The 16,125-nt window shown below is 35.8% G+C and overlaps 1 protein-coding gene across 1 annotated transcript in view; it reads right to left on the reverse strand.

The window, feature by feature from the left end:
- Window positions 1-264: 264 nt before the first annotated feature.
- NRDC (nardilysin convertase) overlaps window positions 265-16,125 on the reverse strand; it is a 30,507-nt gene continuing 14,646 nt past the window's right edge. Inside the window, exons 14-31 of the mRNA XM_034415073.2 lie at window positions 15,666-15,720; window positions 15,045-15,149; window positions 14,734-14,857; window positions 13,733-13,819; window positions 13,316-13,435; window positions 10,438-10,489; window positions 9,429-9,579; window positions 9,205-9,332; window positions 7,452-7,614; window positions 6,927-6,958; window positions 6,249-6,387; window positions 5,077-5,124; window positions 4,259-4,311; window positions 3,702-3,785; window positions 2,976-3,066; window positions 2,331-2,447; window positions 1,465-1,554; window positions 265-1,000 (exon numbers count right to left, since the gene is read on the reverse strand). Of these exons, the coding sequence (XP_034270964.1) occupies window positions 806-1,000; window positions 1,465-1,554; window positions 2,331-2,447; window positions 2,976-3,066; window positions 3,702-3,785; window positions 4,259-4,311; window positions 5,077-5,124; window positions 6,249-6,387; window positions 6,927-6,958; window positions 7,452-7,614; window positions 9,205-9,332; window positions 9,429-9,579; window positions 10,438-10,489; window positions 13,316-13,435; window positions 13,733-13,819; window positions 14,734-14,857; window positions 15,045-15,149; window positions 15,666-15,720 (1,834 nt within the window). The 3' untranslated portion in view covers window positions 265-805. The remainder of the gene's footprint in view (window positions 1,001-1,464; window positions 1,555-2,330; window positions 2,448-2,975; window positions 3,067-3,701; window positions 3,786-4,258; window positions 4,312-5,076; window positions 5,125-6,248; window positions 6,388-6,926; window positions 6,959-7,451; window positions 7,615-9,204; window positions 9,333-9,428; window positions 9,580-10,437; window positions 10,490-13,315; window positions 13,436-13,732; window positions 13,820-14,733; window positions 14,858-15,044; window positions 15,150-15,665; window positions 15,721-16,125) is intronic.

The following is a 16,125-nucleotide window of genomic DNA, read 5'->3' on the forward strand; positions in this document are numbered from 1 at the left end:
TACTAGTAGTACCACTTATATGCCATATTCCATGCAACCAATGTAGATAAGTGGTTTCTGCCTTAAAATATGCATTTAATGAATGAATTTGAGGTTCAATGGTACATCCAACTATTTGCCCGGTTTTGCTTTTGTAGGATTACAAAAACCCTAATCCCAATCTCTCTTCTTTCTTTTTTAAGAAGTAAACTCACCTTCAAAAGAACTAATTTAACATAGTCCTCAAATGTTTTTACCTTAACAATCTCACAAAAAAACAAGAAATTAAGATTTCAATAATTTATTGCACACGTTATTTTAAGAGCACTCATCTTGAACTATCTGATGAAGATGATTCCTAGGTATATTCTTAATATTTTTTTTCGTTTGAAGCCAGAAATATTTTTTCTCTAAATTGTTGCAATATAGGCACATTCAGTTTTAAGTAATCTAATAGCATTTTCTGGATAGCAGGTAATATTTTACTTCTGAGAGAGTCTTTAGTCTTTTTTTACCCACAGCTGTTATGGAAGAAGCAGCAGCATTCCAGGCAAAAAGAACCCAGAATAATAATTGCCAATGGGGGACCCATTTACTTTTATGAACAAGTCTATCTTTCTATACATCCATTGTAATATATATTTTCACCAAAAAAATGCTCTTTCTTATGTATGCTTTGCTGGTTAAAAGACACGCTTGAAATATGTACATTAGTTTGTGAGTAGTCAACTATTTTCCATAAAGCCTGGTAAATTAGAGTCTTAGAAGGAAAGCATACCTCCAGAGTATTTAACTTGTACTACACATTATGGCAGCCCAAGATGAGTTATTTTAATATCTTATGGTATGGGAGAACATTGAGAGCTGATGTATACACTTTGATGTTCTTAATGCAAGTGATGTCAGTCAAAGAAGAAGGGTCCAAGAAGGTTAGTTGAGGTATTTCATTGCTTGAAGGGCTGTGCATATTTGAAAGTGATGGAACTTCTGCATCCCCTTCATGTACACCAAATCCAACCACCTGTAATTTCAAAACACAAAATAGGAGATAAATTCTACAATAGGTGCAATAGTTTCTATTACTGCAGAAAGGGCTAAAACATATTACTTTACGCATGAGTAAGCAACAGATTAATGCTTAAATTTAAAAATTATAGTTTTATTTTGAATTTGATTAACTAGAGCTACATTAAAATCATGTTTCAGAAGACCCAATTTTCTAGCCCCATGTTCAAAGCCAGGATATGCTGCGCACACAAATAATTTTATATTCATTCTAAATACAATAACATATTTTATATTATTTCTATTACTATTATTATTTTATATTTTACCTATATATATGGGCAAGATATAAGAGTAGTAATAATTAGATATGTTGGCTGCCTTTTACACCTATCTATCTCAAAGCAGCCATTATATCTTAAGACTTGATATTAACCCTATTTAATATAAACTACTTACACATTTGTCATAAATACTCACATGTACGCTGAGCACTTTCCTTTCTTTGTGTCTGTGCATTTGAAACCAGTCAACTAATTCTGACTGCGAGAGAGATTTTAACGCGTCAATCTAAAACAGAATAGTTTTTTAAATTAGCATATGTTTAAATAATGTAGAAATTGACCTATACTTAAACCATCAATATAGGTAGTCTTTGACTTACAACCGTTCATTTAGTTACTGTCCAAAGTTACAACGGTGCTGAAAAAAGTGACTTAAAACTGGTGCTCACAGTGTTGCTGCATCCTTATGGTCATATGATCAAAATCTGGGTGCTTGGCAACTGAAATGCATTTGCAATGGTTACATCCCAGGGCCACGTGATCATTATCTGCAACCTTCCCAACCAGCTTTCAATAAGCAAAAGTCAATGGGAAAGCTGGATTTGCTTAACTGCATGATTTGCTTAAAGACCATGGCAAAAAAGGTAGTGACATTAGATGCAACTCATTTAACTGCGTCACTTAACAATGTAAGTTCTGTTCCCAATTGTGATTGTAAATGAGTTCAATCCTGACTTAATTGAACTTATTTATTTGTATTCTGCCTTTATTATTTTTATAAATAACTCAAGGCAGCGAACGTATCCAACACATTTTCCTTCTCCTATTTTCCTCACAACAACTCTGTGAGGTAAAGAAAAAGAGTGACTGGCCCAGAGTCGCCCAGCCAGCTTTCATGGTTAAGGCAAGATTTGAACTCGTGGTCTCCCAGTTTCTAGCCTGGTGCCCTAACCATTAGACCAAATGGCTCCTTAACTGCCTCCTTATGTTACTGTTAGAACATGGAAAGAGCATACAAATATTTTTAAATCTAATCCACATGGGAATATTTTTAAAAATTACCTCCCGAACCAGTCTATCAAATAGATATTGCTGAGTCACTACTTCTGTCCAGTTCCTATCCACTTCTTCACCAAGATGAGAATCTTCACATTCTTTTAATTTAATGAGAGCTGTGACCTAGTGTAGAGAAGACATCATTTTTTTCAAAATAGTAGTAAAGCATCCCTATTACCGATTCGTCTAGTATTTTGAAAGTTAGTGTGTTAATGCTCTGAGCTTTTATCAATTAAGCATATGTGATCCAATGAGACCAATTTATACTATCTAGATCTTCCGTTTCTACTACATCTCATGTTAATCCTCATTAAAAATAGGTATCAAAGTTGGGAAACTGATTTCTGATAGTTTTGGTTCTCTAATCCTTTTGTAATTACAGTTTAAGTACAACTTGAGTTCAGATTCTATTTTTAAATCTATAAATAGATGGTAATAGTCCTATTGAATTAATCAGATAAAATTCTTCTGCATAATTAAGTGATAGTATAACTTCAGTACTGCCCTTATGCTATTCTGGACTTCATAAACTTTGAACAAGCACCAGAAAAAAACTATTTTACTGTTTTGGTGGACAACCAAACCTGTTGATCAAGCATTTATTGAAAAAGATTTCTAGAAAAGTAATAAAGAGGAGATAATAGCCATTACCTGCGTCTTGAAGGATTCTTCAGTCATATTTTTGAGTTTTTCTTCAAAGCACAAAAAAAATTCTTCTATCTTCTTATCCACTACTTCTGAACTGAGAAATAAATCACAAGTATGTATTCTGTCTAATATTATGCATTTAGTTCAATTCCATGTTATGTTCTTGAATTTTCTACTATTAAGTATTGAGAAACAGCAAGGTGAAACTGACTGCAACTGCATGAAGTGCAAATCAAGTGAAAGCCAAATGGGAACAACAGGAGTGTATTTTGTACCCCGCTGATGTCTTCTGCTAACATCTTATTGCAATATTTCAAAGCATTTTTTAAAATTTAAGCTTAGCTCATTGGTTCTGTTCTCATGACACTTTACAGTAATCTATACCACCTAAACACCCAAAAATTACATTAGGTTAAATTGTGCTGTTTTGTGGTGCCCAGTCATTAACTTTGCTTTTTCAAGGGTTAAATCTGTTTAATATCCTCATATATAGCAAGTGATAGTGGTGAAAATGTGTGTGTGTGTAGTCGCCTGGACTGTGAGATGTATATGCACAAGCAAATTTATCTGCTGCCCATCTCACAATTCAGGCGAGATTGCACACATCCAAGAAAAAAAGTTAAAGAATGCCTCTTACTCTGAGAATATTTTTCATAAAATATCTAATCTGAAAAACCTTTTGAGTTTACAGGGCTAAAAGAAAAAGTGAAATTCAAATATCCTACTCACTTGTATTTGGTTGCCTGTGTGGCTACAGTAACGGAGAATCCAAGGATCCCAGATGTATTCCTACAAGTTGCATAGACATGATATCTAAAAATGAAAGGAGAGAGAAATTGCACAAATTTGCTCTTAAACTGCAAGCAAGCTGACAATTCAGCTACTTCCATTTAAATACTGGTATGATATATGCTAAGAATAGCTCTTGGAACTAGCTGAACATCTGTCAACTGAACATTATTTTATGGTAGGAACTGCAAGCTGTTATTAACAATTAATGGAGAAGGGTGTGTTTTTTTGATGGAGCAATTTTTGCTAACGAACAAAACTCCAAATATTTTTTATAATTTTGCTAGATTAATGCTCAAGTATTGATCAAAGATGTTTTCAGTTAAAAGATTACAGGGAGCAGACTCATGATTAAAAATGATATATACTTTCGGGGGATGGGGGTTGCATCTCTTGAGGGCTTAGTGGAACCTTCTGGAATAGAAGAAAACTAGTATTTACATTAATTCAGTATACAGATTTTCTCTCTTCCAATACGGCAGTAAATAGAACCTTACCCTAAGGTTTGCTTGGTTCGAAGAAAGTCAAAACAAGGCTCTTCCATATACATCTGAAATTCAATAGTATTTCAATTCAATATACCTGGTATATCTCTAAGACATTTTTTAATAAGGAAGCAATTTAAAACATGCTTTAATTAAATAAATGTCACTTTTAACAGGGTTATTGAGATATAAATAAAAGCTAAATCTACATAGAATATTGTGGGCAGAGAAGTCTGTGCATGTCCCAGATACAAGAAAGAAAGGTAATCCAAAACTTTTAAGAATTAGTTATTCCCCCTGTAAAAAGCTGACTTAACTTCATCCTACAAATTGCACTGTTGCAAAAAAAAAAAAAACCCAATACCTGATGATTGCTTTTTTGGTTTCTAAGTTGTCTTTCCACTGTTGAGTATCTCAACTATGCATTAATATTACTATGATAGTTTCAGAATCTCAGTTAATAGTTGGACTATGCATATAGTGAGTCAGTTACAAAATTTTGCTTTGCTATAGGGAACAATTATATACATGCGCTTTACTGTGTGTGTAGTCAAAACACAGGATATTATACTGTGCATTAAACAGATTATGTGGGAGATGGAGGATTCAAAAACACAGACAGGGTTATTTCTGAACCTCATGTACTATTTGTATTAATCATCCTTTCGCTATATGTCTTCCCAGATTTTTTTTTATCATTAGCCTTATTACAGTTTCACCATAAACTCCTAACTATGATCTTCTACGGTGTACATTGTACACCAGATACTAATATGAGCTGACCATCAAGATTTATGTAATTCTGTTTTTACAAAGTAATCCAAGCTTACCACAAGCAATTCCATGAGGGAATATTCTCTTAAATTCCTGGCTCCTGACTGAAAAAGAAACAAAAAGGCAATAATGAAGAAAGTCAAATTTTGTTCTGCAACTACAATAACCTTTCAAAAGGCACTGAATGATGCAGTATTCAACAAATCATTAATAAAATACTATGGCGTTCCAGCAGTCATTTGAACCTAATTAAAGAGCATGTAGTGTGGAAGTAGTAAAGTTGGGATGGGCACAATTGTCCAACACAGCTGAAAGGAAGTATTAAGGAAAAAACTGAAAGCTTTTAGTTGCATTGTAAATTGAAGACTGCTTGAAACATTCCAAAACTAGCAATACTGAAAATGTGTGTTAAAGGTTTAGTATGATTGAAACCACAACTTCCCTAAATATTCTAGCAATTATGAAATAATATATGTACCATACCAAACTTCAGATATCTCACTGTGTGATTATTTCTTCCAACTGTTAAGTTTTTGAAATGGCTATTGAATTACTGATGTCTTTCTTTGTAAGAAATACATAACTTTTATATGAAAAAAGGTGTGTTTATGTGTGTGCATGTGGGATCATCAAGCCACTGAACAAAAGACCATAGTATTTTCTGCTCTGTATATCACATCAGATGATGGTGAGAAAATCTCATTTATGAACATATCAGGAAAAAAGAGCTTTGCAGGGAAAAGCTTTGCCCTGAGTCTCCGGAGAAGGGCGGCATATAAATCAATTTTTTTTTAAAAAAAAAAATCAGCCTAGTTTTCTCTATGGCTACTTTTCTCTACTTTTCTCTTCTTTTATGATTGGAAATGACTGGTTGAAAATAAATTTAAAGATGTCCAGGATAGATTATTTCAGTTACAAGCAAGACAGGAAAATTTATTGCTGTAAGCCAACATTGTCTGAATAAACAAACACACCAGAGGAACTCGGCTAAAATGTAGGGAAAATTGGAAGGGGGAGAAGGATCTCAATGCAGAAAGAGAGAAAAACAACACAAACCCAACTCCTCCCATAAAAATTACATTCATCTGAAAAGAAAATATCCATCTATTTATAGACAGCCATATAGGTAATAGTCTTTATACTATGAAATTCAAGTTATGCATGAAACACACTAAACAACAAATGAATCACAAAACAGTTAATGCGCCCATTTTTTACATCATAGTACCTGATAGTAGACTGTCACTTCTGAATTGGCATCCCCTTTATTAAGTGTCTTCACTTTGCACAATAGATGGGCACATGGTAAATCCATCACACGGAACTGAACTGGACATGGATGCACTAGAGGCAGGAAGTTCAATTTCCTAGAAAGAGTTTGAACATTAAAATGTTGCCACTTGCTCTTTGTCTTATTTATTAACTCAGCTTAACAAGAATAAAAAAACATTCTAGCAATGAAAACTGCAAAGGAGGGAAATATATACGGTAATTAGTTAAATAATTGAATTGGTCACCTTTTTCAAAATGTTGCAAGATAAGCTTGCTTTACAACACGCCTTTCACTTCTTTTAAAGAAAAGCAAATCTATGTTAGAGAAAAGTGTTGAACTAAAATTGTTAAAGATTTGTACAGTCTAGGAACCCCCGAAGTTGGATAAGGCCATTTTGAGAATAATGCTTCTTAAACACAGTGCTTCATTTAAAGTATAATTACGGCTTCAGAAATTACTCTTTTATATGTATGTGCAAATTAGAATGCATAGATAATCAATTGACTATAATTCAAATATTCCTTAATTCAATTAATTTAAATTGAATAATAGCCCCAGTTTATAACACTTATACTGAAATGTTGGCAGCTGTTATAAACTTATAATTCTCAATATAAAGATAAATATACTTACTCGATAACATAATTCAAAAATTCTTTTGATTCCTGGAAGAAAAGAGAGATGTTAACATTGTGACTAGAAATAAAACAAGAGTAACAGTGGGCATTATTATATTATCTACATAGGAGCCGTGTGGTGGCACAGTGGTTAGAATGCAGTATTGCAATTCTATCCGTGGTTAGGAAAAACTTACATAAATGCCTTTGGAATATGATACAGTTGTAAAACAGTCAAAAAACACCTAATATTCGTGCGTAGGACTAGATGTGTTATGCTCCACTATTTTTCATTACTTGCACAGAAAAGTGCTTCATCATATTATGAATTAATATTTACTTATTTGATTTATATTGAAAATAGTTTGTTAACGGTTCTGTTTGACAAGGTTTGTACTAAAGCAGCAAACGAGAGAAAACTGGCACGAAAGTCAGAACTGCCAGATAGTTTTCTCATATAGTGTCAGTCAAAGGTTAAGCAAAGAAAATCACAGATGACAAGATAGTTTATACATGCAAGTTAAGCTGTTGAAATACTCACGGAGCTTGTGAAGTTTCCCTGGACAAGGCCCTCTGCAAAGAGCTGAGATTTGAAAGCCTTCACAAACAACAGCAGAGAATCTACTGAGAGCCCCTTCATAAGAGCCTCATATTTGTCTGTCATAGACCACCGACAATGTTCCAGGATTAAGAGACGTATATCTCTGTGCCACAGGAGAAATACTCATCATTACATGTTTACTGAAAGTATGTTGGCTTTAACAGCATTGCCTATAAGCTACATTTGGATCCAAAAATAAATGCATTTGAATGTACCCAAACTTGGTTCACCCCTATCCCTTTCCTTTTTATTATTTGGAGACAACATCATTCCAAGTACAAAACCATAATTGGGACGTGTGTACTTTTTTATAATTTACATACTTTTTACATAAACATTCTGTACATTACATATATTTGAATTTAATATGCATTTGATTTTTACAGACACCTCCCTCCCCACACAACTGACTATACTGTAACTAAATATGTGGATTTTTAAACAATTTGGGGATAGGAATGATTAAGGGAAGGAAATCATTCTCCAACATGTAGGCATAAAGGGGTGGGAGATCAAATCTGTTTCTATAAATGAAGGGCAAGAAGAAATATAGGAAAACTTCAAAGAAAACTGCTCATAAAAGACAATCTGCTCATAAAATACCAAACAAGACCCAGTCATGGTTCTTGTTTCTTGAACGGCAATTCGGTCCTTTAGTTCTAGGTACAATTTTTATATAGTGAAAAATTTAATAAATATGGCACAAGACAGTGTATTTTCTTATCTGGTATTTTCTAGACCAATGTAGCTGTCACTCAAAGTAAATTGAACACTCAAGTGGCTTATTGCAGTAATCGATATGGAGATCACCTCCCAATTATTCTCATAAGTATTACAAGTATCAATCCTCTAGTCTTATGAACATGCAATATTTCATCCCTACCTTGTTCTTATTATCAATGTATATATACCAGGGGTGAAATGCTCCCGGTTCAGACCGGATCGCCCGATCCGGTAGCGATGGAGGTGGGTGGTTCGGAGAACCGGTAGCAAAAATCCCTGCCCGCCCCATGCCCAGCTGAGCCGCGCGATCATCAGAAGCTTTTTTCTTTTTTAAAAAAACCCTCTGCCAATCAAGGCAACTCAGCTGGGATCGTCAGAGCCATTTAAAAGAAAAAAAGGTTTTTTTCTTTTAAATGCCTCTGACGATCCCAGCTGAGTTGACTGATCGGCAGAGGGTTTTTAAAAAACCCTCTGATGATCAGGCAACTCAGCTGGGATCGTCAGAGCCTTTTGAAAGCATTTTTTTACAACCTCTTCGCCGAAGAGGTTGTAGAAAAAAATGATTTTAAAAGTTAAAAAAAAAAATTGCCACGCCCACTGTCACATTACCCCCCCACCAAGCCACACCCACAGAACCAGTAGTAACAAATTTTAGATTTCACCACTGATATATACCCAATGTGTATATACCCAATGTATCAAAATATTTCACTGGAATGGATATGGCCAACATTTCTGGGCCTTTTTGAGTTTCTAGCGGGGTGAAATCAGGGATGTGTTTTCAATGATAAATGTTATTTTTGCTGCCCAATTTCAGCAGTTTCTGCTAAGCCAGAAGCCATGAATTAGAAATTCCAGTGACTAGACTCCTTTAAAAATGGATTAGACAATGAACCAAAATCAAAGAAACCACCTTCTTGCATAGCGCAATGACTGAAATCATCCTGGGTCATATACTCCAGACACTTACTTGGCCAGCGTTTCTGGCTTGATAAGGATGTTGAAGTAAGTCTTCTTCAGTTGCTCAGTTATCATCTCAAAAACTTCTGGTGTAAAACTGAAATCAGCTAAATGGTCAATGATGAGCTGAAACAGCAACTACAAGAACAACAACAATAAACTAATTCATTATGACCCTTCTTAAAAAGGACTTTTTTTAGAAAGAATTCAAGGCTCAAATAGATCAATACTTACAGGTAGCTTATGATTGAAGCCTTTCACACGAATGATCAATCCATGTTCTCCGGCTACCAGCTTATATTCCAACTGAGCAACATCAGCTTCATATGCAGGTTCAGCAAGGTTGTGTGCAAGGATGTTCACGAAAGTATCAAAGAGCACCACGCTGAGCACATAAGTTGAGACAACGGGAGACAAAGGAGAGAATTTGAGAATGTTTCTTTGTGAAACCTTTTGGAATTACACATCCCTTCAAAAACAGCAAAAGTTTTATGACAAAAATCAACAAATTTACAGAAGCAGAATTATAGAATACATCAACCAGTACGGTCAACATTTGTTTTATGCATCATTTGAAATGTTACATTGTGGATAGAACACTCCTGTCATACTTGGATTTGGATCATTTGAAGTATAAAAATCACTAAAAGACTTGCTTTTTGTGATTTGAAGTTGCTTTCAATATAATAAATTCTGTTATTTTGAATGCAAAGAGGTTAATATTTTATGTCATGGTCCTTTTAATTAAAAGTCTCCTAATTTAATAAGTTATAACTAACGGCAATGTTGCATCAATTGCTGTTTTACTACATATTGCATTTAGCTATAAAAATGCGTAACGGCATGAGAGCTCCTACTATCAATTATCAGTAGTTGCTATCCCCCAGGAAGTTACTAGTATTAGAAAGATAAGCACACACTCCAAATCTATTTCTTAAACCAGGGTTTCCAAGATTTTTAAGGAACTAGGAGCTGCACTTAATATATTGGGGTTGAGAAGGAGGATCAAAGTAGGATGAGTTGTTTAGAGTTAGAGTTCTTTAGTTTGTAAAACTAAGTTAAACCTATCTTACAGCTTGCAATACTGTATCACCTATTTTCAAAGAGTACTTTGAGTTACAAACAGCAGCAAGAGGCTCTGTAATTCAGAACACTCACTCCCTAATTTAAAGCTCGTTTAAAATATTTTTACAGCAAAACAATAAAACAAATCAAGAATTAGACCAAAACCTATAAATCTTACTTCTCAGCAGATTGCTGGATCAGTGATGAGATCAGATGGAAACGGATATAAGCTGTGAAAAAAAGTTATAATGAGCAGTGGCAAACAATGCAGAATTTTAATCAAGACTATGTATCTCTTCTAGACCTTAGATTATGATTCCTTTATAAAAAGAGCAGCTTGACATCTACCATATTTTTCGGAGTATAAGACGCACCAGAGTATAAGACGCACCTACCTTTTTTGGTGAGGAAAAGAAGAAAAAGAAATCTCCCTCTGCCTCTGAGCAATTTTGCCTTGTTGCAGCAAAGAGAAACAGCCTGCTTTACTTTCATTTTCGTTTTCAGCATAGCTTGATTAGCTCAAGGAAAAAAAAAATCTGCTCCAGCAATTTACCTATTTGGAGCAAGCAGCAGAGCCCTGTGCAAATCAGCTGAGAGCAAATCAGCTGAGAGTCGGGAGGCCAATCTAATCAACTTGTGCTAATTAGGTTGTGCTGAAGCTGAAAGGAGCTGTTTTTTCTTGCTGTTTGCTTGCAAGGAGGTAACTGCTGCGAGGCAGAGGCCAAAGGGTGGGGGCCAGTGGGTTGGCGGGGCTACATTCGGTGTATAAGACACACCTAAATTTTCACCCCTTTTTAGGGGGGAAAAAGGTGCGTCTTATACTCCGAAAAATATGGTAGTTCACTCTATCTTATCATTGAATGGTAGCAGAAAATACAACATGAGTGATTTCATCCCATTCAGTTAGGTTTTCCAGTATAAAACAATGAAGGAATCAAATCATTTTCGTTTTCAGCATTGTTTGATTAGCACAAGGAAAAAAAAAATCTCCAGCAATTTACCTCCATGCAGCAAGCAGCAGAGCCCTGCCCAAAACAGCTGAGAGCAAATCAGCTGAGAGTCGGGAGATGGATCAAAATCAACTTGTGCTAATTAGGTTGTGCTGAAGCTGAGAGGAGCTGTTTTTTCTTGCTGTTTGCCTGCAAGGAGGTAACTGCTGCGAGGCAGAGGCCAAAGGGTGGGGGCCAGTGGGTGGGGGTGGGGCTACATTCGGTGTATAAGACGCACCTAAATTTTCACCCCCTTTTAGGGGGAAAAAAGGTGCGTCTTATACTCCAAAAAATACGGTATGTTGATTAGATTCACTGTCCTTTCTAAAGAAGCAGTCTTTCCAGTCCTACAGGCTATATGTTCATGCTCACAGCCATATCGTTCACCATGGAAAATTGTTGCACATAAATCAGACCATTTAACACCCTGGCCTCCCTAATGTGAGGGCTTTCTGGCCACTGGTTCTTACAGAATGAAAGCCTTTCCAGGAGAGAATAAAGAGGTAGGGAACTCTAACAAAGCTGTATTAAAAATCCTAAGTGGACATTTAGAAAGATCCTAGAGCAGTGATGGCTAACCTTTTTGCCGTCGTCTGCCAAAAGCGGGGGGGAGCGGGGGGGGTCGTGGGTGCATGTGCCCACATCCATAATTCAATGCACCCTGCCCTCCCGCGCATGTGCACATGACCCCCCCCCACACTTCCCCCTGCTTTTGGCACGAGATGGTACAGTGGGCCCAGTAGGCCCATTTTCCCCCCTCCCCAGGCTCCAGAGGCTTTCTAGGTGCCCGGGGAGGGCAAAAACAGCCTTCCCCATCCCTCCGGAGGCCTTCCAGAGGCCGGAAACAGCCAGTTTCCCGACTTCCGCTGGGACCGGAAGGCCTGAAAATCAGTTGGCCAGCGTGCACATGCGTGCTGGAGCTGAGCTAGGGCAACACCAATATGGCTACTGGTGCCATCTGTGGCCCCCGTGCCATAGGTTCACCATCACGGTCCTAGAGTGTTTTGTTTTTTGTTTTAATGCTGAGGAGGGAAACAGTTCTAGCACGTCTAGCAAATAGAAGGACGTGTACAGGTAGTCCTCCACTTACAACCATTTTTTTAGTGACCGTTCAAAGTTACAATGGCACTAAAACAAGCGACTTGTGACTGGTTTTCACAACCATTGGAGCATCCTTATGGTCACAAATTTGGATGCTTGGCAACTGGCATCTATTTGTGACAACTGTACTGTCCCAGGGTCCTGTAACCTTCCCAGCTGGCTTCTGACAAGCAAAGTCAATAGGGGGAAGCCAAATTACTCCCTCAACCACACGATTCACTTAATAATTGCATGATTCGCTTAGCAACTGTGGCAAAAAAAGGCTGCAAAATGGAGCAAAACTCATTTAACAACTGCCTTGCTTAGCAATGGAAATTTGGGGCTCAGTTGTGGTTCTAAATCGAGGACTATCTGTACAGTGGTCCACAAATCAGTGATCAAATACTGAGCTTGACATTCTACTACCAACATAAAGGGTAAAGTTATTAGAGTCAAGAAATTATCTCAAACCAGAAGACAATGTTGAAATGATAGCTCAGATTGTGTTATCTTCATTTTAGAAACTGAAAACAGCTAAGCTGTAAAACAGAAATGGAATAGAAACCACTGGTTTTGTCTTAAGCAATATATTATATATCAATGTATTGCTTGAGGTAAAATTTCCATCAGATGATCCTCAATTATAAGTGGTTCCATGGATGAAACTTAAAGGCTAAAAAGTGAGGATTTTTTTAAAAATAGAAAACCCATTTTATGTTAGGAAATATATTTGTAGTATTATTTTTAAATGCCCTTTGATACATTTAAATTCTAAAACCCACTCAATGCCAAGTTGATAGTGCAACTCAACAGAAATGACACATATGCACAGTGAAACATTGATATGGGTTTAATGCTAGACAACATTGCCCAGAGATTTATCTGGAATAAAATTGCCACATGAGAAATTAAAAGGAATAAGTGCTGTCTAAGTCGTAGGTGGAGGTTCATTAGGAGTTTTATTCAAAGACACCACAAAATAGTTACCTTTAGGGATTTTGAATTTGTCATCCTTCTTGTACCACAAACAACCTTGCTGGGAACTCATTATATTGATTGGATATTCTGTCTGAGGGCAATCAGGATCCTTCAAAGCAAAATCAGTTGCTAAAATGATGAAAGATGGAGTCATTATTTCACATCAACAAACAAGTATTATCTATCATAAAATGCTTAAACCTGTTTATAATTAAGCAAACAAATGGCACGAACGTTTCTGTAACAACAAACGTTAGATTCCCTTAATTTTCCCTAATTCTTATGGGTCCAACATGGCAGAAATCTAACAGAATAAATCTGTTCTGTTACTTACAGACATCTTTCTTTTAAAATGGCAAAACAATAATAGCATACATAGAACAACTATATTTTAGACTATTTAGGAGGAATTCATAAGTCACTCACCAATGTATCTATTTTCTTCTGGCAGGTGTAAATCAGGATTTAATTCGAAGTCACTGGCCCATGTATCACTCCAGTGTTGATCAACATCTGTAAATATTAATATTACAAATAGTTTGGTAAAACCACACCTGAGAAAAATGATAAACCTAGTTGTAGTGATATGCATAGGTAAGATACACTGTTCTGATTCTTCTCTCATAACACATATCAAATTTTCACAGATAATGGAGGACACCGAAACATGCATCGAGCCGAATTTATACACAGCTCATAAACCTGAACAATTCTTTAATTAACTACGACAGAAATTCCACCGCATGGATCAGGAATTAAACAGTTACAGCTAACTTAAGTCATTTTGATTAAATGGGTCCAATCTAACCATATACTGTATAAATTTTTATCCAATCTATTTCTACCCTGTTTACAATTTGTTAATAGGAACTTGTTTTAATAGTTGAATCATGATGAGCCATAGAGTATCTTCTCTGAGGATTACTGCGATGAATTAACATACCCATTCTGATTGCAAGCTCATAATTTAACACTGTCTATAAAATTTTGCTTAATCCAATAAATATTTTGTATGAATGATTGTCTCATCAACAAAAGGTTAGAAAAATTCCAATTATCAACAGCCTTATTATGAACTCAGTGTGAGATAGGAATTAGGTGAAGGCATTCTGTTTGCCTGTTGCATTAAACCATGGTTTAAGTATAATTTTCAATGTTAAAATCACTTATGGATGAAGAAAGTAATTAGTGTAAGGCTTGTTGGGCTAGTTTCCAGTAATTTTTCTTTTTGAGCTGCCTCTAGTTTGTATTGCTACAATCAAAGACAAGAGGAAGACAACAAAATAAACTAGAGGAAAAAGCCAGAAATCCATAAATAAAAAAAATCTTCAACTACATCACAGTTTATATGAAATCAAACCGAATCAAAGTTTTTTATACTCTGAATTTTAATTCCTGAAATTTAGACCGATACACTATTCTTGTACCTTCAACACTGTATTGTGTCCCAAACCATTTCTCCTTTAGATGACACTGGCCTTCATGGGAGGCAGATAATAAAATAAGATTGGCTTGACTGGGAATCAGTTGGTTAAGTGCTTTAGCAATTATCTGTGAAAAAAAAGAGATTCAAATAAAACTTCCAGATCTTTATTTGACTTCACTTTGAAACGAATGGTAAATCCTGAAGTAATAATGTTTACCTTCTAAAACAGAACTCATGGTAAAAGTATTTTCCTATCGTCCAAGGTCAGAGTTATCTTATATATTAACCAAGAGCTTTAAATTTTTCGCCTACCTCTGGATTATATTCAAAGAGAAGTTGGTCTCCTGTCAAAATATCCTCCTTTGGAAAGAGCTGCATATTTTCACAAAGACTTTCTACATATTCAACTGGATCAGTCTGAAAAACAAATCATTTTGCTTCATGATATGATCCTTTGAATATTTTTTTCCATGTAAGCTAACTTGCAGATTAATGTAGACCATCATTTTCCCTACAGTTTGGACACTGACTTTCACAGTTGCTTTGAATGAAGAAGGGAGATAAACTCCAAATTCTTAAGACATATCAACAAAATATAATTTAAATCACTAACATTCTGATCAGTTATGTCATTTCTATATTTACCTGGTATATGTCAGACAGCATCAATAGAAGGAGAACCCAAAATTTGTGGAAGCATAGAAATATTTTTTTAAAAAACCCCAACAATTCTTAGAGATGATAACAAACATCTGAATGAAAGATTGTATGTTTAGGGGTAATGGAAGGTTAAGTATTAATTTGAGTTGAAAACCAAAAAGGGAAATTTAAAGAATTAAAAATATGTAATGAGACAGGAGTCAATACCACAACCAAATAATCAAAAGAAGAGTGTTAATATTTTGCATGACATAAATCTGATCATCTCAATACCTGTTCTTGGTAATGGAATTCATTAGCTTCAATCTTCTGGATCTCTTCCCATATTCTGTGGATGAAAGCAGTGTATCTTCAATATATTTTTGTTAAGAATATATATTTCCAGAAATAAAGGTTTCAGAGTAAAAGCATGAACACTCAAATACTCAGCTGCCATGGCAAAAAGGGCAGCTTTTGTCATTTATCAATAAGGGTAGAACATGTCTGACTCTGTTCTGACCAATTCAAGGACCCAAATATGCCTCATCCCCTTAGAGCAAGGCTGTCAAACTCCCGGGCCACGGGACCGGATATGTCACACGCTGCCCATGCACATGCCCATGCCCAGTTTAGCAAAGGGGGAAAAAGTCCTGATACGTCACATGACACCGCCGTGACAACATGAGTTTGACATTCCTGCCTTAGAGCCTCCTAGGTCAAAATGTGAATGCCTTCCCCCTTCCAAATTTAGAAA

This window comes from Pantherophis guttatus, chromosome 3 (genome assembly GCF_059756535.1).
Source record: "Pantherophis guttatus breed Tessera chromosome 3, ASM5975653v1, whole genome shotgun sequence".
Classification (NCBI taxonomy): Eukaryota; Metazoa; Chordata; class Lepidosauria; order Squamata; family Colubridae; genus Pantherophis; species Pantherophis guttatus.